We start from the raw sequence: 21,232 nt of genomic DNA on the forward strand, positions 1-21,232 counted from the left end.
CTTAACCAAATCTCTGAATTGTTCTGTTTCCTTCCCATCTGATTGTGTATTTCAGGATCTAAAGATTGTGACAAGGATTGGCTTGGGCTGTGAGGTTGGTGACTTATATTACCTTCATTCAAGCCAGGCTGGTGTTGCACCTCGAATGTCTACCGAAGCCTATCAGTGGCATTGTTGGTTGGGTCACACTCCTGCAGAGAAGCTCCACAAATCTCATTTTCTTACTAGTTATGTTGAGTCATTGTCCTTTGAGTCTTGTGTGTTGGGAAAACATCATCGTGTGTCTTTTCCTTCGCATGGTAGTCATAGGCCATCAACGCCCATTTGAGCTTGTTCATTCAGATGTTTGAGGCCCTGCTCGCACTACTTTATATGGCTTTCGCTACTTTATTATCTTCGTTGATGACTATTCTCGTACTACATGGTTATTTTTGTTGAAATATAGATCCGAAGTATTCAATGCATTTAAAATAGGGTAGTGATAAATCGACCCAGATATCTTAAATCGAACCCCTATGTGTCTTTCTCTCTCCTCTTCACTGATCCTCGCCCTCAGTCGGATGCATCCACATCAGGTAATCCTCCTCATACTTCTAATTCGGGTATTGCTTTTCGCACTCGATCTCACACTGCTGCACATCCAATATCAAATTTTGTTTCTTATGAGCGTCTTTAGCCTTCATTTCGTTCATTTGTTTCGAGTGTTTCTTCTGTTTCTTTGCCTAAGACAGTTTCAGATGCTCTTGCTCATCCTAGTTGGCGGGCTGCAATGGATGCCGAGATGACTGCTCTCATTTCAAATAGAACTTGGCAACTTGCTCCTCTACCTACTAAGGCACATCCTGTTGGATGTTGAAGGGTCGTTGCTATTAAATACCTTCTAGATGGGACCATTGAGCACCTCAAAGCACGTCTCGTGGCCAAAGGATATACTCAGACGTTTGGACTAATTTTCTATTCTACACCCACATGACTACATCCGTTGAAATAAAAGAAAAAAAAAACCAAATCCTATACTAAAGAGCGATGAATAGCCGATGTAGCTTTGCTAAGGGGGTGCTCCTACATCAAACTCCCCTTCTTGAAAGAACTCGTCTCGAGTTCCCATCGGCCATGTGAAAAGAAACTCCGCCGGGATCAAATACATATATGCTCCTCTCTCGATTTTGCTACTATAACCTTTGTAGTCACCCTCCTTTAATTTTGTGAACCCCTTATCAACTTCTTCATGTGAAAGATGATTTAAGAAAGACCTCCTTGGTTGCAAATCAATGCTATGGTGGAATGCATGTGAAGTAAAAGGCTTATGGTGCAAGGTGATAGGATATACCTCATAGAAATCTTCACGAAATGCACATGTATATGTGGGTAGCAACATGAAATCTTCACACTCTGAAATTTAAGATTGCTTATTCTGCAAGCCATGTCTAAAAGTTTCCTCTTGCTGTCCCACATATATGTCCCCCATGTGAATGAATTCCTCTTCTTGTAGCAGCATTTGGTCATCCCCATAAGCATCTTCAAAGTTTTCACGTTGACTCTCTAGGTCCATGTCAAACGTAGGAGCTTTAAATTTTGCTTTAACTATATTGCCTCTGTCATAGCCCTCAAAAGAAAGAATTTCATCCATAGAAGCATACTCACCCAACTCTTCATGCACAACTTCAAGTTTCTCTTCGTTATTAAGGATTTTAAGTGCTTCACCAGTTGTAGCTTCCCCTAGAATGTTTTTCTCACTGGCTTCTTCACAAAGTTCTTCATCATGGTCAAATAGGAAAGCTTCCTGGAAATCAACATCCTTTGGATCCATGGGCACTTGCTGTCCTAAATTGTCATGTTGCCCAATTGCCTCGTGTTCACGAGTTGAATCCATTTCTAACTCATGAATTTCATTGCCATAGCCTCTAGGATCATCCAACTCGACATCGTCAACACCCGATTCCAAAATAATAATATCATTAGCCTCTTTTTGAAATTCCACTAATGAAGGACTGTTATGTGCGCTGCTTTCCTCAACTACTTCATCAACTTTAGAATTCTTTTCAGGCATATGCATTATATCTTGGTAGCCTTGGCTGTCCTTATGGTGTGCAAAGCAAGGAAAAGTAAAGGCAACACTAGGAAAAGGCTTGGAATTCACCTTGGCTGAACGTGATGGTGGAGAAGCAGGTCGATTCACTCTTGGGCTTGATTTCAATTGAGGATGATCCCTTGGTTTCTCTTTCAACCCCTTGCCAACCCCCTCCCCTTCTTGAAATTTTTTCTTCTTCATTGAAGAATACCGGTGTCGTTGAGCTTTAGTCTTATCTCGATTTTGGCTAAGGTCACAGACTTCTTCAAACATTGCATCTTGTCTTTTTACACACTCCAATAATCGATCTTGTCCATTCCTATACTCTAACAATAGGTCAAGTAGCTGATTGTAAGTCATTTTAGCCATGCCAAACAAATGCAAACACAAAAAAGGCAGTCAACACAAGATATGCTATATGCGAACATGCAATGGAAGCAATGTGTAGATCAAACCATCAACCACGTCATGGAAGCCATTCCTGAAAATTTTGTTGTCACTTGAAAGTATTTCTAGTGCAGAACTATAGGACAACCACAATTCACATCAGCCACTAATAAATGGTGCAGCTCATGAAATGAACCTTCTTCAAGTTGAATGGTTCTTGGGCAAATTTTTCTTTTTTCTTTTTATAGTGAACTGAACCGCCAATGTTGGACCTCCTTCCAATTTAGTCCAATTTGAAAATCTGTCTTCTCAGTTTAAGGGACAATAGCTCATGGCCTTAACAACTTGTGCTCACAAATCGTTAGTTACTTACACACTTGGGCTTTGGTTCGCAATAAAAATGAGGAATGAGAAATGAGAAGACGAATAAATCTGTCAAGTGCAAATGAATATACACAGTGATGATCTCTCACAGCAAGTCCACATTTGGATAAGAGTCTTGAGCGCAATTGAAACCAATGTCCAGGAACTTGAGCTTCTTGATAAACCCTCTGATGGCCTAAAAGATTTTCTAGGTCTTAAAACTAATGGTGCTTGTGCAAACAGCAGGTAGCAGTTCCTTGTACTGAGGTATCCTTCCTACATATAGAATGTAGCTTTCACTACGATGAACGCCGATGTCTTTGCAGCCACATCAAACTGTCCACACTGAAACTCTGTCAAAAGAACCCTGTGAGAATATCAACCCAAAACAAGCAACTGAAATTAGTAATCTCTGTCCCAAAACCAACTTAAGTAGCCAACAATAACACCACAAGCTGAAATGTAATGTTCAATGCAGTCTCATGTCGGAGTCAAAGCCAAATACCCCAGCCCTCAAACATAGACAAACTCAATACTAGCAGCCAATGGCAATCATACAAGCATCCACAAGTTGAAAATAATCTCCGCTAAAATCTGCTCAAAATAACATACAAATAAGCTTCCTGGATCCACAAGGTTAAAAAAACCTCGTAAGCTTGCTTTGATACCATTTTGACGCAGGCTAGAAACTAGGGTTTCAAGTTGTCTAATGGTTAGTAGATCAATGACCAACCTCACCTCAACCCCTAAATTTTGTCTATGCTTCTAGGAAATTACACATTGTATGAGGCCTTTTCATGAACAGATTCAAGGGAATATGCTTATCTTTTTTTTTTAAGGAGCTTGTATAACAGGTTCTTCAATTCAAATACACAACTGAAAATTCAAAGAAAATGTAAGGATGTGCATGCAGATCATTTAGATTCACAAAAATATTCAACTGCAGATTCAAATAACATTGGAGAAATTTGGAAACATTCTTGGACGTTTCATCCACAAAACAACAAGAAGCCTCTCTCTGATTTGGTCAATTTTCCTACTTGCCTCAGATCCAAGATCATTTCCTTGCGCACAGTTCTACTCAGAGAATGCTTTATAGTGGTTTTATACAAAGAAAATGTAGTAAGAAGATTAACAACCCTACTCAGGCCAAAGATGATTTTATTGATGAAACAGTTTCCAGAATTCAAAGGTGTACATGGATAGGAAAGAAATCCAATGTTGTAGTTCAACTATGGGGAATTGAATTTCTTCAAAAAGTCATATAGTTCCTTGCTTGCAGCAAGGATCAACAAAAAATCTCAAGCAAGAAGAGACGATTACTCCAAATCCCCTTCTATGCACTGTAATTTCCTGAAATTAGGGCTCCTGTGGCTGCGAATTTGCAGCTCCCAAACGGAGAACCACATCCGAAATTTCTTCTTTTTTCCAAAACGTAAAAACTGCCGCCAAAATGAGAGCCCATTGGCTTTTATAGCCCATTACAACCCCGAATCCCTAAAATACCCTTATTTAATGGAAAATACGACAATTAAGTACTAATTTTCTATTCTACCCCCACATGACTACATCCATTGAAATAAAAGAAAAAAAAAACCAATTCCTATACTAAAGAGCAATGAATAGCCGATGTAGCTTTGCTAAGGGGATGCTCCTGCATCATATTGTTTATGCATCTCATACAATGACAAATCGGCGCATTTTCAAAGATCCATTGCAATTTACTTCCAAATTATTTGTAGATGGAAACATCAAAAAAAGGAAAAGAAATTACGAGCAATGGACCGTAGAAGAGTCTTTAGAGCTATTGAGGATTTTGGTTGATCATGCTGGGGCTAGGGCACCTAATGGGTCTTTTGATAGGAATCTCATCATTAGTATAGTCCTCCCAGCTCTCAATGCTAAATTCGGATGCAATAAAACATATGACCATTTCAAGAGCAAGTTGAAGGTGTGGAAGTGACAATACAAGCCGATTGCAGAGCTGTTGGCTTCAAATTCTGGATTTGGATGGGATCCTTTGATCCATAAAATAACAGCCCCTACTGAAGCATGGGATGCCTATCTTGTAGTAAGAAGATGATATTATACTATTTTAGTATATTATGTTGTATAAATTTTTCTCATGTGTAGTAAATTTTATTCTATGTTTCATACAGGCACACCCAGATGTGATTGCCTACAAAAGTAGAGGGGGGGGGGGTAGTCGCAAGTGAATTTTGAGAACTCCATTGCACTTGCCGAATGCCGTCTTAGCCGCGCCAGATTTTTAGCCGCAACTTTTAAATCACTAGTTCGTGGGGTGCGATTTTGCACAACTACTTGAGGAGGGAATGTAGCAGGGATGAGTTCACACCTGATGAGCCAATGCCAGTGCCAGTGACAGAGTCAAAGTCAGAGTCAGAGTCAGATCAAGAGACACCTCGTAGAGAGTCATTACAAGCTCAAGCTGAGCAAATTGAGTTAGCTATTTCGATGCGAGATAAGATAGCCATGGATATGTGGGAAGATTCAGTACATCTCACAACTCAACTGGGCTTTAGCTGATTAGGTCCTTCTATTTTTTAAGTGCCTTTGTTCACATTTTTCTTCTTTTGTTAATGACCTTTCTTATTTGCATTTCAAATAACTTTGTTCACGCTTCGATGTATTTTGGTCTAAATTGGATGTTGCATATGTCGAAAAATGTTAATTGCATAAAATGGGAGTGCAAATATTTTGATCCCATTTTAGTGGGCCCACAACATTTATTAATTTGATCCCATAATTGGGGCCCACAAACTCCCTAAGGCAATCACAAACTCCCTAAGGCAATGGAGAAAAATTAGTATGTAAAACTTTTTAGGGCTTTAGAATCCCCCATTCTTCACGACTAACGCAGTACCTCAAATCCTCGATTACTCTGAAATCCCTACTGAAGTCCTTGCTTGAGGAGTCCCAAAAATTCGTAAGAGTAACTTACAATCCCCTGGACTTCCCTAGAGTTACCCAAAGTACAGGAAATTCCAAGGGGATTTCAAATCCCACGCGACTAACACCTCCTTTATTAAATGGTAGAAACAACCTCTCATGACGAAAATAGCCCTGCCTTAGCACGCCGAACAGTCTGACTTCGAGCTCCAAGTCTAGTAGCTCTACGTCCGTGTGGGGCCTCATTTCCACCTCTTTCTTGCTATCTAAACCACACACAAACGAAAAAGAAAGCTACGGGGTTTTCAAATCTGAGATTTTATATGGTGTAAACTAGTATAGTCCAAGATTTTAAAAAAAGTAATGTACGGCTTACACAATAAGATTAACCGTTTGTTTGATGGGCCATAACGTAAATAGGTTGTGCCCCCAAAAATAATTTCCATAGGATGATTTTAGCCCTCTGATCTACAGAGCAAATCTCTATAGATCGGAGGGTTGGGATCATCCAATGGAAATGACTTTTTGGGGCACAACCTATTTACATCATGGCCCATCAAATGGACAGCTTGGATCATCCTATAAGCCGTACAATACTTTTTGAAAAATAATGGACTATATGGGCTTACACCATACAAAAACTCTTTAAATCATATGCACCTTGTTTCTATTTTAATCCGACTAGGCAAGGGCCTTACGGATCAATCCTAACTATCAACCTTTGGGTCCCACCTAATACCAGGACATTCATGTAATCAAGGCTGTTGATCGCAATGGGACCGACCTGCACTCATATGGCTTTTTTGCAGAAATCCTAAGGGTCAGTTCCATTCGTGGGAAAACAATCAGAAGACAATTTCCCGAGTAAAACTTATATATGGTAAGCTTTTTAATCATAAAATTTGGGAGATGATATTTTCACTCCCTCCCCCCCCCCCCGCATTACGCGCACGCTCCCCTTACAATGTGATTTGACGTGAAAAGTGGGCAACTTTAACGCTTTTTGATGTTGAATCATGTTATAAGGGGGCGCATGCATAATGCAAGGGGGTGAAAATATCAGCGCCCTAAAATTTTTCTTTTCTATTGATCTAAGATGTAAAACAAATACAATGTTCTGTTGGTGGAAATATCCTTCAGTCAAGGATATGAAAAGAAGAAGAAAATGCTTCAACGCGTGTAATTGCTTTCCTTAAGACAATATTCGCCCCACCAGTTGTGTGCAAAGGGGATCCGCGAATTGCCTCCAAGATACAAGGACAATCCTACAAATGTTTGATGGCGCTTTGCACAAGTGGAATCAAACCCAAAACACCTTTCAAGAAATTCAAACCTTAAAGAAACTCACTAAAACTGTTTCTGCAGAAAATAGATTTTAGTGCTCCGTTTTGTGAACAAATAACTTGAAAAAACTATTAATTGAGAAATTGCTTGAGAGAGAAAACAAGAAAATACAGCAATAACTATTTTTCTATATTTCAAAAGACAGATTTCTGCTTTTTTTATAAAGCACTATATGTCTATTCTTCAAGAGAAACATCTCTTCAAGACATCCCTTTGATTGGTTTGAATAATGACCATTCGATCAGAGCTCTTTGTGATTTAAGTGTCTTGGATCATCCACAAAGTGTCCTTTGTGTTTGAAAAACATCCATGACTCTTGGGAAAGAAAAGACATGAATAAAGGAAGAAAAATAGAAGTGAAAACCCATGTCTATTTTCTCCCAACGGATAGTTTTTCGAACATCCGCGGTCGACCGGGCTACCGCGGTCGCCCGCTGGCATACTTATGTCCATTTTTATTTTTTCCGATCCAAAGAACCGCGGTCAACCTCCGACACCTCCCTGGAAATCAATTAAATTTCCAGTAACCAATCCGCGGTCGCCCGAGAAACCCTGGTCGACCGGCACTGTCTTAAAATTCTTTTTATATTTAAAATTAAAAACTTGTAAAAACATTTCAATTTCCAAATACTACTTTGCATTTTGAAAATTCTCTAACAATCCCTTATCAAAATTTAAAGATAAAAAGTCTTTGGTTCTTGTGATACTATCCATATCACTACCAAAGATCAACATATCATCTACATATAAACATATGATGACACATTTCCACCTTTGAATTTGCTATATACACATTTGTCTAATTCATGTATCTTATAACCATTTGACACTAAAACCTTATCAAATCTTTCATGCCATTGTTTAGGGGCTTGTTTAAGCCCATACAATGACTTAACTAACTTACATACTTTATGCTCTTGACCAGGTATAATAAAACCTTCAGGTTGATCCATATATACTTCTTCATCAAGTTCACCATTCAAAAATGATGTTTTAACATCCATTTGGTGAATGTGAAGATTATATATAGAAGCAAGAGCAATTAAGACTCTAATGGTAGAGATCCTAGCAACAGGAGCATATGTATCAAAGTAATCTATTCCGGCTTTTTGAGTAAAGCATTTAGCAACCAATCTTGCCTTAAATTTTTCTATGGTCCCATCTACTTTCATCTTCTTCTTGAAGATCCACTTACAACTTATGGGTTTTGATCCATGAAGTAAGTCAACCAATTTTCAATTTTTATTTCCCACAATGGAATCCATTTCATCATTGATAGCCTATTTCCAAAATGCTGTATCATGAGATTTAATCGCTTCTTCATAGGTCCTAGGACCAGGTTCTACTTTTAGATCTATTATTGTAGAAGATTGGACCTTATCTCTTGATACTTCTACAAGATAAACTACAAAGTCAGGACCAACGGTTTTATCTCTTTTATCTCTTTCACTTCTTCTAATCTCATTAGGTACCTCATCAATTTCTTTTTGAGGTTCTAATGAAGATTCTATAGGTGGGTTTGAATTCATTAATCTAGGAATAAAGGAGAACCTATTTTCAAAGAAGGTGGCATCCCGAGACACAATAATGGTATTCATTTCCAATAAGTCATTAGGTTCTATGACTAATAACCTACAGGCTTTACTATGATTTGCATATTCAAGAAATATGCATTCAATGCCCCATTCACCTAACTTCATTTTCTTAGATTTGGGTCATTGAACAATGGCTCTACAACCCCAAACTTTAAGATAATTAAGTTAGGTTTTCTCTTTTTTCAAAGTTCATAGGGTGTAACATGAGTTTTCTTATTAGGAATTCTATTTAGAATGTGACAAGCCGTTAGTAAGGCTTCACCCCAAAAACCTTTATTTAAACCAGAATTGACTAACATGGAATTAACCATTTCCATTATAGTCCTATTTTTTCTTTTTGCAATACCATTATGTTGTGGTGTATATGGGGCTGAAAATTCATGTATATTTCCCTCATTTTCACAAAATTTAGGAAATTGGTATTCCCCACCTCTATCAAATCTAATACCCTTAATTTTAGATTCACATTGGTTTTCTACTTCTGTCTCATAAGTCTTAAATTTATCTAAGACTTCATCTTTATGGCCTAACAAATATACATAGCAGTATTTTGAAAAATCATGAATGAATGTCACAAAATACTTCTTGCCTCCTCTTGTTGGAGTTCCATGTAAGTCACATATATCACTATGTACCAATTGTAACAAAGTAGTAGACCTTTCTACACTAGGAAATGGTTTTGTAGTTATCTTAGTTTGCATGCACATCTTACATTTATCTACCAAATTTTCAGCACATTTAGGTATTAGTTCTAACTTTACCATATCTTGCATTTTTCTAACATTTACATGTCCTAGTCTATTATGCCATAAAGATATAGATTCAAGCAAGTAAACAGAAACATTAACTTTATTAATATTCATCTTAAACATGCCTTCATATATATAACCCTTCCCTACAAATGTCCCTCCCTTGGACAATACAAACTTGTTTGATTCAAATACAAGTTTAGAGCAATTCTTATTAAGAAGGCTACCAGAAACAAGATTTCTTCTAACTTCCGGGACATAGTATACATCAGTAAGAGTGAGGATCTTTCCAGAAGTGAATTCAAGTTCCACTTTGCCTTTCCCTTTAACTTGTGCTGTTGAAGAGTTCCCTACAGAGAGAACATCTCCATCTTCTACTGGTGCATAAGTAAAAAATGCGCTCCTGTCTTTGCAAACATGTTTTGTACCGCCCGAATAGATCCACCAAGCATCTTCTTCTTCAAGGTAATTTACCTCGGATATCATGACAACAAACTTTTCATTGTTTCCTTGAGTGTTAGACTTTTTAGATCGACACTCCTTGTAGTGGCCCATTTTGCCACATTGGAAACAAGCGCCTTTGCGCTTCTCGTTCTTATCAGAATCCTTTCCATTTTTATGCTTCCTCTTCTGATTTCCTTTCCAAGGTTGATTAGGGGATTTTGTATCAGTCATATTGACATTCTCCACCACATGAACTTTAGAAGATAGTGATTCAATATCTTCTCTTTTATCTCGAAGCCTTGATTCTTCCTCAACTTGGAGGGTTTGAATCAAATCTTCAAGAGACATCTCCTCATTTTTATGTTTAAGACTTTTTCTAAAGTCTTTCCAAGACGGTGGCAATTTGTCAATAATTGAGGGTATGACGACGGTATCATCAAGATTCACCCCTTCTTGATGAGCTTGACTAATGATATGTTGGATCTCATGGATTTGATTAACAACTAACTTATCATCAGTCATCTTAAAATTTTAAAAATGACTTACTATAAACTTTTTGGCTCTGGCGTTTGCCGATAGATACTTTGCCTCTGAAGCTGTCCAAAGTGCTCCCGCTGACTCCATGTTATGGTAGATGTCAAACAGTTCATCGATCATGGCATTAAAGATGTGTCTCTTGCACAAGTAGTCATCTTGATCCCACTTCCTTCTTTTAAGTGCTTGAACAATTGTCTTATCTTCAACAATCTCCCGTTTTGGTGTAGTAAGTACATACACCACTTTGAGAGTGGTGAGAATGAAATGAACCTTTTTCTACCATCTTTTGAAGTTCCCTTTGTTGAATCGTTCCAACTTTACAAAATCTTCTGTCATTTGCTTCATTGATTGCGCCATGAAGATCTTCTCGGAATATTGTCTTAAGATTGTTGGTGGAAATGTCCATCAGCCAAGGATATGAAAAGAAGAAGAAAATGCTTCAAGATGCGTAATTGCTTTCCTTAAGACAATATTCACCCCCACGAGTTGTGTGCAGAGGGGATCCGCGAATTGCCTCCAAGATATAATGCAGCCTTGTAGGACAATCCTACAAATGTTTGATGACGCTTTGCACAAGCGGAATCAAACCCAAAACACCTTTCAAGAACTGCAAACCTTAGAGAAACTCACTAAAATTGTTTCTCCAGAAAACATATTTTAGTGCTCTGTTTTGTGAACAAATAACTTGAAAAAACTATTAACTGAGAGATTGCTTGAGAGAGAAAACAAGAAAATACCGCAATAATTTTTTTTCTATATTTCAAAAGACAGATTTCTGCTCTTTTTATAGAGCATAATACGTCTTTTCTTCAAGAGAAACATCTCTTCAAGACATCCCTTAGATTGGTTTGAATAATGACCATTCGATCACACCTCTTTGTGATTTAAGTGTCTTGGATCACCCACAAAGTGTCCTTTGTGTTTGAAAAACATCCATGACTCTAGGGAAAGAAAAGACATGAAGAAAGGAAGAAAAATGGAAGTGAAAAGCCATGTCTATTTTCTTCCAACGGATAGTTTTTCGAACATCCGCGGTCGACTGGGCTACTGCGGTCGCCGCCGACATACTTCTGTCCATTTTATTTTTTCCGATCCAAAGAACCGCGGTCAACGTCCGACACCTCCCTGGAAATCAATTAAATTTCCAGTAACCAATCCGCGGTCGCCCGAGAAACCCTGGTCGACCGGCACTGTCTTAAAATTCTTTTTATATTTAAAATTAAAAACTTGTAAAAACATTTCAATTTCCAAATACTACTTTGCATTTTGAAAATTCTCTTACAATCCCTTATCAAAATTTAAAGATAAAAAGTCTTTGGTTCGTGATACTATCTATATCACTACCAAAGATCAACATATCATCTACATATAAACATATGATGATACATTTTCCATCTTTGAATTTGCTATATACATATTTGTCTGATTCATGTATCTTAAAACCATTTGACACTAAAACCTTGTCAAATCTTTCATGCCATTGTTTAGGAGCTTGTTTAAGCCCATACAATGACTTAACTAACTTACCTACTTTATGCTCTTGACCAAGTATAATAAAACCTTCAGGTTGATTCATATATACTTCTTCATCAAGTTCACCATTCAAAAATGATGTTTTAACAACATCCATTTAGTGAATGTGAAGATTATATATAGAAGAAAGAGCAATCAGGACTCTAATGGTAGAGATCCTAGCAACAGGAACATATGTATCAAAGTAATCTATTCCGGCTTTTTGAGTAAAGCCTTTAGCAACCAATCTTGCCTTAAAATTTTTCTATGGTCCCATCTACTTTCATCTTCTTCTTGAAGATCCACTTACAACCTATGGGTTCTAATCCATGAGGTAAGTCAACTGATTTTCAAGTTTTATTTCCCACAATGGAATCCATTTCATCATTGATAGCCTATTTCCAAAAGGCTGGTTCTAGAGATTTAATCGCTTCTTCATAGGTCTTAGGATCAGGTTCTACTTTTAGATCTATCATTGTAGAAGATTTGACCTTATCTCTTGATCCTTCTACAAGATAAATTACAAAGTCAGGACCAAAGGTTTTATCTCTTCTATCTCTTTTACTTCTTCTAATCTCATTAGGTACCTCATTAGTTTCTTTTTGGGGTTCTAATGAAGATTCTATAGGTGGTTTGAATCCATTAATCTAGGAATGAAGGAGAACCTATTTTCAAAGAAGGTAGCATCCCGAGACACAATAATGGTATTCATTTCTAATAAGTCATTAGGTTCTATGACTAAGAACCTACAGGCTTTACTATGATTTGCATATCCAAGAAATATGCATTCAATGCCCCATTCACCTAACTTCCTTTTCTTAGGTTTGGGTCCTTGAACAATGGCTCTACAACCCCTAACTTTAAGATAATTTAAGTTAGGTTTTCTCTTTTTCCAAAGTTTATAGGGTGTAGCTTGAGTTTTTTTATTAGGAATTCTATTTAGAATGTGACAAGCCGTTAGTAAGGCTTCACCCCAAAAACCTTTATTTAAACCAAAATCTTTATGGCCTAACAGATATACATAGCAGTATTTTGAGAAATCATCAATGAATGTCACAAAATACTTCTTGCCTCCACTTGTTGGAGTTCCATGTAAGTCACATACATCACTATGTACCAATTGTAACAAAGTAGTAGACATTTCTACACTAGGAAATGGTTCAGAATCTCAGAGCGCGATGTCGGGCTTTTTGAACATCGACCTGGCCATAGTGTCCAACAGGAGGGTAAATGTCGATCAGTTGCTGCATGGACACTTGTTGGCCTTTTATGAAAGAGTCCATGGATCCATCTAGATTATTCATCAAGCGTAGGAATAAAGGACGATAATCAGGTACGTAAGATGGCTTCACCAGAGGGCCACCTAGAGGGTATTCTAACAAGGCACACCATTCTTCAAAGGTAGGACACATCTCCTGATCGTCGAAACGAAAGACATGATGATCGGAGTCCCAGCACTCAGAAGTGGCAAAGAGCAACCCCCAATCGAGCTTGATGGTGGCTACGCAACCGAGGAAATTTTTCTCCTCTTCACTTACAGCATAGATGTGTGATTCCTTTAATGTACCGCGGATCCAATCTAAATTTTTGCAGGTAGACATGATGCCTGTAAATCAAAATGAAGGATCAAGATTACAAGTTATTGCTAGTTTAGAGGAAATGCGACAGTATCATAAAATCATGAGAAGGGAATTTTGCTTTTATTGCTATCAAGATCAGAAGCATGTGGAGAAATAAGCACAAAAGAGTCGTTCGAACTGACGTCTTATTTAAAAAAAGCTATTACATTAAAGGAAGGACTGAGACATGATGTTGGCGACACGAATGCATTAGAGAATGCCCCTAGTTTAAGGATCATGGGAATGGACTCTGAGGGACTTATCGAAATAATCTTATAACATATTTCCCCTAGAGTAAGAAGAGACCAATGATATAAACGATATAAACAAGGTTGGATCATCTTGACCAGGTTCAGATCTTGAGATTGTATAATTGAGAGATCGTGAGATTCTGTTCCTGCCAGTTAGGGAATGGTGAGATTGGTATGAAGTTATGATCGAATCGTATGATAGAAGAATAAAATACACAAGATTAGATGAGATTGCATAAGATTGCTTTCAACGGATAGATCAAGAATAGACCAATCCTATGAGATCTTGGGAAAGATGAGATTTATATCCTAATGCCAAAGGAAAAGTTTTTTAATCTTTTTACATTTTAACAAGGGTTACCTGAAGGCATCAATCATAATCCTAATCTAGCGGAGTGGAGAGAGGATCTCGACTCATGACTTTGTTTGTGTACCTAAGGATCGATCGTAGCCATTGGAAGATGGACTACGGCCTAATCTAGACACAAATGGGTAGGATATCCTAAGCTAGGCTCACACACGTGATGCACGTGTTTTCGTATACTACATGCATGTGTGGGTTAATCTAGGGGTAAGGCCAAGAGTTCCCTTAGCGTGAATCCGTGCTCAATATACTGTACCAGTGTCCGGCGTATCAGTACGTGAACAAGAGATCTGTTTACGCACCATAAAGGTACTAGGTTAAGAGTGGAATGCTTTTCTAGCACAGAGGCATCAGGTGATGAAATCCCAGTCAACCATGCTAGATAACACTCCGGGTTTCTAAAATAGGATGTGTGTGCGTGTGAGATGCAAGGGTTTAGATGCAAGTGATGTAAGTGTGTGCAATATGTTTGCGTAATCTATGATGCCTTCAAGTTTTGTTAGATTAAGTTTGAGTATTATGTGATGAGAAAGTAAAGCAAACAAACTAATCTACCAAGCATATAAGAGATAGAGTTTTCATGAGCCAGTTAAACTAAATTCAAATGAGTTATCTTTTGAAATTTTAATGAAGTTAGGTGGTCCCTAGCAGAGTCGCCAAACTGTGGGACTCGATCCCGCTAGAAGATAATGGCCCGTGAGCCGCCTTCCTCTTTCTTGGTCACTAATCTACAATGCAAGTTGAAGCTCCAAGGATGCTCTCAAGAATAAACAAGTTTAAGCCTAAACCAATCTCAAAAGATTTTCTCAAATCAAGGCACAAAGAGTTTGGTTGGTGAGAGAATTTAACCAAAAAATAGTTCACAAATGATTTTCTATGGTTCCTTGAAGTTGGACAATGTTCCTCTAGTGTTTTGGACCCTTGAATGGGTATATATAAAGTTCCAACTCCATGTGACCGTTTGAGGGGTAAAACAGTCAAAACTGGGTCAAAAAATCAACTAGCCGTTGCACCCCAACGGCTATATTTTTTTGAAGAAAAACATTTCTCGGAGTTCCGAGCAGAATTCTCGGAGTTCCGAGAATTCAAACAGAGCTTTTAATTTTGGAACCTGGTGCATTTCTCGGAGTTCCGAGACTGGTTTCCAGCAAACAGTGTCGAACTTGTAAAATTCATATCTCCCTCATTTCTCGTCGGATTTTGACGTTTCTATACTCTACGGATATGAGAAAAATGAGAGCTATCTGTTAAAAATATTTTCAAAAATATTTGAAAATGTTTTAAATAAGTTTTGATAGGATTTAGTTGCTGGTCCAGGTTGTTGCTTCGGAACTCTGTTTTGTTTATTCTTGTGTTGAATGCCATATGGGTCCCAACATGTTGGTACACCACCATGGCCATTCACTTATCCATTTAAGTCCTTAAAGGGTGTGTTAGTCTCTTTGAAAAACATATTTTTTAGGGGTTTAAACAATGTGCCTTGACAAGAGGAAATGCAAGAGAGATAGGAATACATTCTACCCTTTCTATCACTCTCTTGAACTCTTCTTTTGAGCTGGGATCTTCTATGGTTGAGCTTCCATGCTTGACATCTTCAAGTTGTGGTACAAGCTCCTTGGTCCTTTGCATTAGGTTCTTGATCCTCGACCTTTGGCCTTCATGAACTTCCTTTGTTTGTTCAATGCTTTGAGATGGTTGATGATGAGCTTCTCCTTGGTACTTCCAAGGTGTGATTGGTCCAAGTATGTTCCAAGCTCATTTGCCATTGTGTTTGGTTCATCTTCAAGCATAGGCCAACAAGGTGCGTGCTAGTACGATTTGACTTGTGTAGGACCTGTCTAAAGCACAACACTCAAGGCAAATGATCAGTCCATAAACAACTAATCAATTTGCGTTTGTTAATCATCAAAACAAGATGATTGAATGTACCCATGGGGAACCCTTGGGCTTACACACTCATACCCACGCGATTGGCGTGTGCATTTTTTTTATTGATTACCCAACCAAGCCGGCAACAACCAAGCCATAGGGTGCAAACAAACGTGCAACCCACTACCCACAAGGGCAGGGGTAAGCCGCCGAGCCTAGCAAGGTGTGATTTAATTCATCTTTACCGTGAACTTGGGATCACTAAGGCAATCCGAATTCCACGCAAAAGAGAGTGACAAAGTCACCACCTAGACTCGTTACCTGGTTACGAGAATGGAAAGTATAGGGAGTTACCACCACATGCATCATTCCTGCCCGATAATCGGTCTTCAATTCCAAAAGTTAACTCTTTTGAATTTCTTTTAAATGGCTCATTTAACTCTATATTAATGTGCGAAATACGTGACATGCATCCTAAGATCTAATTTCAATGTAATTCCTAAATGTATATCTTGATTTTCTTAATTTGTTTGAATTCAATCTAAGTGAAAGTTCTCCTAAAATTCTAATTTCATGGAAAGTCCCAAGTGATTTAATTACTTTTAATTTAAGGATTAATATACAAAACCCCACCACTTATGTGTGGAGCCGACTCGTGATTGGTATGCCATCAAGCATCCAAGCTGCCAACGTACCCAAGCCTCACTGGGATCAGAGTCGACGTAGTTCGGTGCACCTAAACTAAGCTACTTATGCCTAACTCATCTAGGACACCGATCTAGACTGGATTGACTGTTTCAACAATTTTAAGAGAAATTATTTAGTTCAAGTTGAAGATTTTATTATCCTAGGAAGATCTAAGATGTTATATGGTTCTAGCTAAGTGCACGACGTTCCTTAGACTAATGCAAGTTAACCTACATCCCAGGTAACCAGGCCCGGCCTATGGAAAAGTGGGGTAACTATTGTAAGTCGATCTATGGCACGGTTCCTATCCGTAGCAAACGGCCGTGATGAGGCTGGACTCCTAACTCTAGGACTCCCTAAAACCTAGGACACGACGTGACGTAAGTGTTCCTAAGGGAGCCCTAAAGGTTCCTACGATGGGAAGCCGTAATCCAACGGTTCCAAAGACATGGAGTGAGCTAGTTCAATTTGTTGAACTTGATGATTTTCGATTTCAAGAATTTTCGGTTCCTAAACATCTAAGGAATACCAAAGGCTCTATGGTTCGCAAGCTTCAGCCTTGAGTTGCATCCATGGAAGGGAATTGTGTGCTCTTCCCTTGCACAATTTAGTACTTAAGTTATAGTATGTTATTGCCTGGCATGTTTCTCAGGATTTTAATGGAAAGTGGACCTCGGAGCCAATAACATACTATAATTTAAATACTCAAATTATCAAAGATCAATTGCAATTGGGATACGATTATGAATGTAGTCTCGGCATTTAAACTATCCTGGCATGACCATTTTACAAAGGAAACCTATGACTTCTAAGATTTCTGTTTCAGCCGCTTAAGGAATGAAATACATGATGGGAAGTTAGAGATCTCTTAAAATTTTCAAGGTGCTTTGAATTAATTTAGATTTTTAAATAAATTTATCACAATTGGATCAGATTAATGATTTTACAAAGTATCCTATAGCTAATTGAGTTATCTGTTCCAAAAAATTTAAGATATGATGTGTTCTTTCAAAATATATCCTTCTTGAATTGTTCAAGATTTTAGAGATTGAAATTCAATTTTTAATTGATTTTACACTTCCAGGTCAGATTGATGACATTACACTAAAACATATAGCAAACGAATTCCCAATCCAACCAAACTTTTACTACAATATTCTCGGACGAATAGAAAATTATGAGAAAACTTTCCGACATAATTTTTAATTTTTAACAGATATATTTATGTTCTGGTCAGAGCAATTAAAAATCAATAACAAATATTAAAATGTACCCAAAATTCCCGAGAAATTCACAATATGAATCTGACTGGTAAATTCATTTTTATACCAAATGTCAGATTTTAAGGAGTTTTTTTAGTGATATGTCCTTCATATACGAGAAAATCAATGATTTTACCAAAATAATTCCAGTAAAAATAATAAATAAACTCCAAATCTTTTGAAAATTTTTGTATGATATTCAAACATTAAAAATCTTCTGAGGACCTAATTTCAATCAGTTTCGAATTGTGTTGTTATATGAACGATTTTTAGAACCATTAAAATCCTAATTCCGGATATTTTTTTGAACAAATTTTTGAGCCATCAAAACAAATGAAATCTAACGCAAGTTTTAGATTTTTGGTGTTCTTTTAACCTCATTAAGACTCGGAAAATATAGGTTCGCGAAAAACCCTTGGTTTGAAAACACCCACTTTGTAAAACGATTCAAAAGCCACTAGATATCCCAATCGGTTAAACACCCAATTTTCTCATATAAAGATTACTTTTTTTACCAAAATTGATAATCAAATAAACTGACCCACCAAAATCATGCATGGTAGCTTTTACGAAAATCATGAAAAAAACAAAGAAGAAACGGCCCTAAGCATGCTTTTCTACCTTTGATATTATAAAAATGGAGGAACTTACCGTTGATCGCGCTCCTTGTCTCTAGGGTGCGTAAATCCAAGGTATACGCTTTGTCGCACCCTTTTATACGCTCCAGAAAATCCTTTTGATGAAGTTGCGAACCGAAGTATGTGCGACGACCCACAGAAAGATAGCTGACTCGGCACAATGAAGAGATAACACCACCAAGAGAGAATGAGTGAATCTCTTTTTTCTTTTATTCACCAAATAATAGAGAAGGTTGCACTTATGAGAGGATTCAAGAGGAGAGAATGAGAGAGAGAGAGAGAGTGGGGTAGTAGAATTTGGAGGAAGATGAGAGAGGGTAATTGGGAAGTCTAAAAAAGATGGACGTTCCTCCCTTTCAACCCTCCTTTTTTTTTTAGAAAAACCAAACAACTACATATATACACTTCTTGTAACTTCCTTATGCTGCTTCGTACCAAAAAGAAACCTCAAGAATTAAATAATATAAACTTCCTCCAGTTTCCACTTGTGGTCTTTCTCAAAAAAGAAGGTAAAAGAAAATATCTTATAAAATATATTTTTTTCCCATATCTCATGTTTTGATTGTGTCCAAAATAACACTAACTACAAGCTGCTTGTATGGCATCTTTCCTATATAGAATTTTGATGATGTCACTTTCAAAGAAAGTTTCTTTCCTTATTTTTCTTTTTAGGTGCTTCTCCCATTTAGTAACTACATATATATTCTGCCTGCTAAACCGGCTTCCCCCAAATCAATTTAGCAATGCTTTGGATATGTCGGCAATTTTTCTAAATAAGAGGGAGAGATTGAGGCCACCGTTAGATACTTGCCTAAATGAGACCTTTATTCGATTCATTCTTTCCCACAAAACCAGAGAGCTGCTTGCCTTGTTTTCGCCATTACTTTTTATGCCTTCTTTTCATGATAATGTCGCCCTTTAAAACAAGAGATAGAAACCAATACTTAATGGGAATTCATTTCCTTGGATTCGGCATCCACCCCAAGTGGGTCCCATGTTGTATGGCCAAATTCTACATCTTGCCTCATTATTTGTAAAAATTTGTGGGGCCCACTCCATTGGATAATCTAAACCATCCGATTAGCGAGTCATTAATTTAAATGGGATATGCTCATTAAATCATTCCTTATAGGGCAATCCAAACCATTATTGGTAGGTCATAACACGGGAGGCCGTGCCCCGCCAACCTCTTACATAAATTGATGCAAACTGTCCATTTAGAAAGCTTCAGCATAGACAAGTTGTATCCTCCAAATGTCACCTCCATGGAATGATCTAAACCGTTCATTTAATGGGGTAATTTGAACCACTCAATTGATGGGCTTTGATGTAAATTGGCGGTGCCCGCCAAACCATTAACATAGGTTGATGCGAAGCACTCCACTAATGGGCCGCCACCTTAATCTTGAATTACAACAATAATGGGCCCATGCAAGATTGGCCAAAATACACTATGCCCGCCATGAAAATCGATTTTGCTCATTAAATCCAAATAAGTTTAAAAATTCATGTTTTAATGAAAAACAATGTAGGGCACACTTGCTTGACCCAAATCAAATCAAAATATTCAATGTGGGCCCACCAAATGGGTCCAAATTCTCCCTTCTTTGAATTCTTATGAATAACTCTTCTCCACTCTTGGCGAAAAAATGCAAAACATGGCAAAAATGACCGAAAAAGATGGAAAAAACATAAGAGACGGACACGAAAATGGAAAGCACTGAAAAACTTGATTGAAAAACACTAACTTCTTTATTGATTAAAGCGGAGCAAAATGGGGGTGTCTACAGTTGGATAGCCTTTTGGATTCATACATTGTATGTGTCACTTACAAAGGGAGAGCTATACATGCTCAATGTCTGTCCATCCACTCTATCATATGATGTGTGATGTGCATCACATATGATAAGTACACTCAAGTGGAGCGACATTGCTCCATGTGTATTGTAATTGGGTCTTGTCCTATTCTTTAAATTTGAGATCATCTCTCATCTTTTGACAAGATCCATTTGCCTGTGCCTCAGTGTCATATCTTCTCAGGCATTATACTTATCTTGGATAGACTTATATGTTTCTATCTATGCCAATGATAAGTATCTTGTTCTAGAGTTTGAAAAATCTCTAGAGCCCTTCTTCACTGGACAATGCTTGAGATGTTCATCTCATTCTCTATGAAGTAATCTCTTATCATGTGCTCTTAATCCTAAGAACATCTTTTTTCATGATAAGTTCCAATGGCTGTGCTTTTACATTCTTATCTATAGTCATTGTAGATTGTCAGGCCTTGCATTATAAGAATTTTCAAAGGCCAATGACAATCTTTTGGAAGATGGATGATTTAAAAATATTTTTGAGTTTGTCATGTCCCATCATCTCTTCCAAGATTTTAGCTTCGGAGGACTCAACTCAAATCATATGTCATTCGCAACTTGTCTATGGTACTTGTCTTCTTCCATTGTGCCAGATGTAATAAGATGGTAGATGTACTCAATTTTTCTCTGTCCAACTCTACATTCTTCTACAGTGAAGGATTAACAGAGACTAAGATAATTGAAGACTCTGTCTAAAGGCTGGCATGTGCACTTCATGATCATCCTCTCAAGGATGACCCTTTGTTGAAGGAGAAGAAT

General features: G+C 37.6%; 1 protein-coding gene across 3 annotated transcripts in view; it reads right to left on the reverse strand.

Annotated features, from left to right (window-relative positions):
- Window positions 1-811: 811 nt before the first annotated feature.
- The window catches only part of LOC143885321 (uncharacterized), a 62,406-nt gene continuing 41,985 nt past the window's right edge, over window positions 812-21,232 (reverse strand). The window contains exons 2-3 of one of the 3 annotated variants that reach the window (XM_077389434.1): window positions 18,616-18,749; window positions 812-3,188 (exon numbers count right to left, since the gene is read on the reverse strand). In XM_077389434.1, the coding sequence (XP_077245549.1) occupies window positions 1,400-2,440 (1,041 nt within the window). In that variant the 5' untranslated portion in view covers window positions 2,441-3,188; window positions 18,616-18,749 and the 3' untranslated portion in view covers window positions 812-1,399. The remainder of the gene's footprint in view (window positions 3,189-18,615; window positions 18,750-21,232) is intronic. The other 2 variants (XM_077389435.1, XM_077389433.1) reach the window with 2 other exon arrangements.

Source organism: Tasmannia lanceolata, unplaced genomic scaffold (genome assembly GCF_043159265.1).
Source record: "Tasmannia lanceolata isolate RefF3 unplaced genomic scaffold, GAP_Taslan_0.1 ptg000008l, whole genome shotgun sequence".
NCBI lineage: Eukaryota > Viridiplantae > Streptophyta > Magnoliopsida > Canellales > Winteraceae > Tasmannia > Tasmannia lanceolata.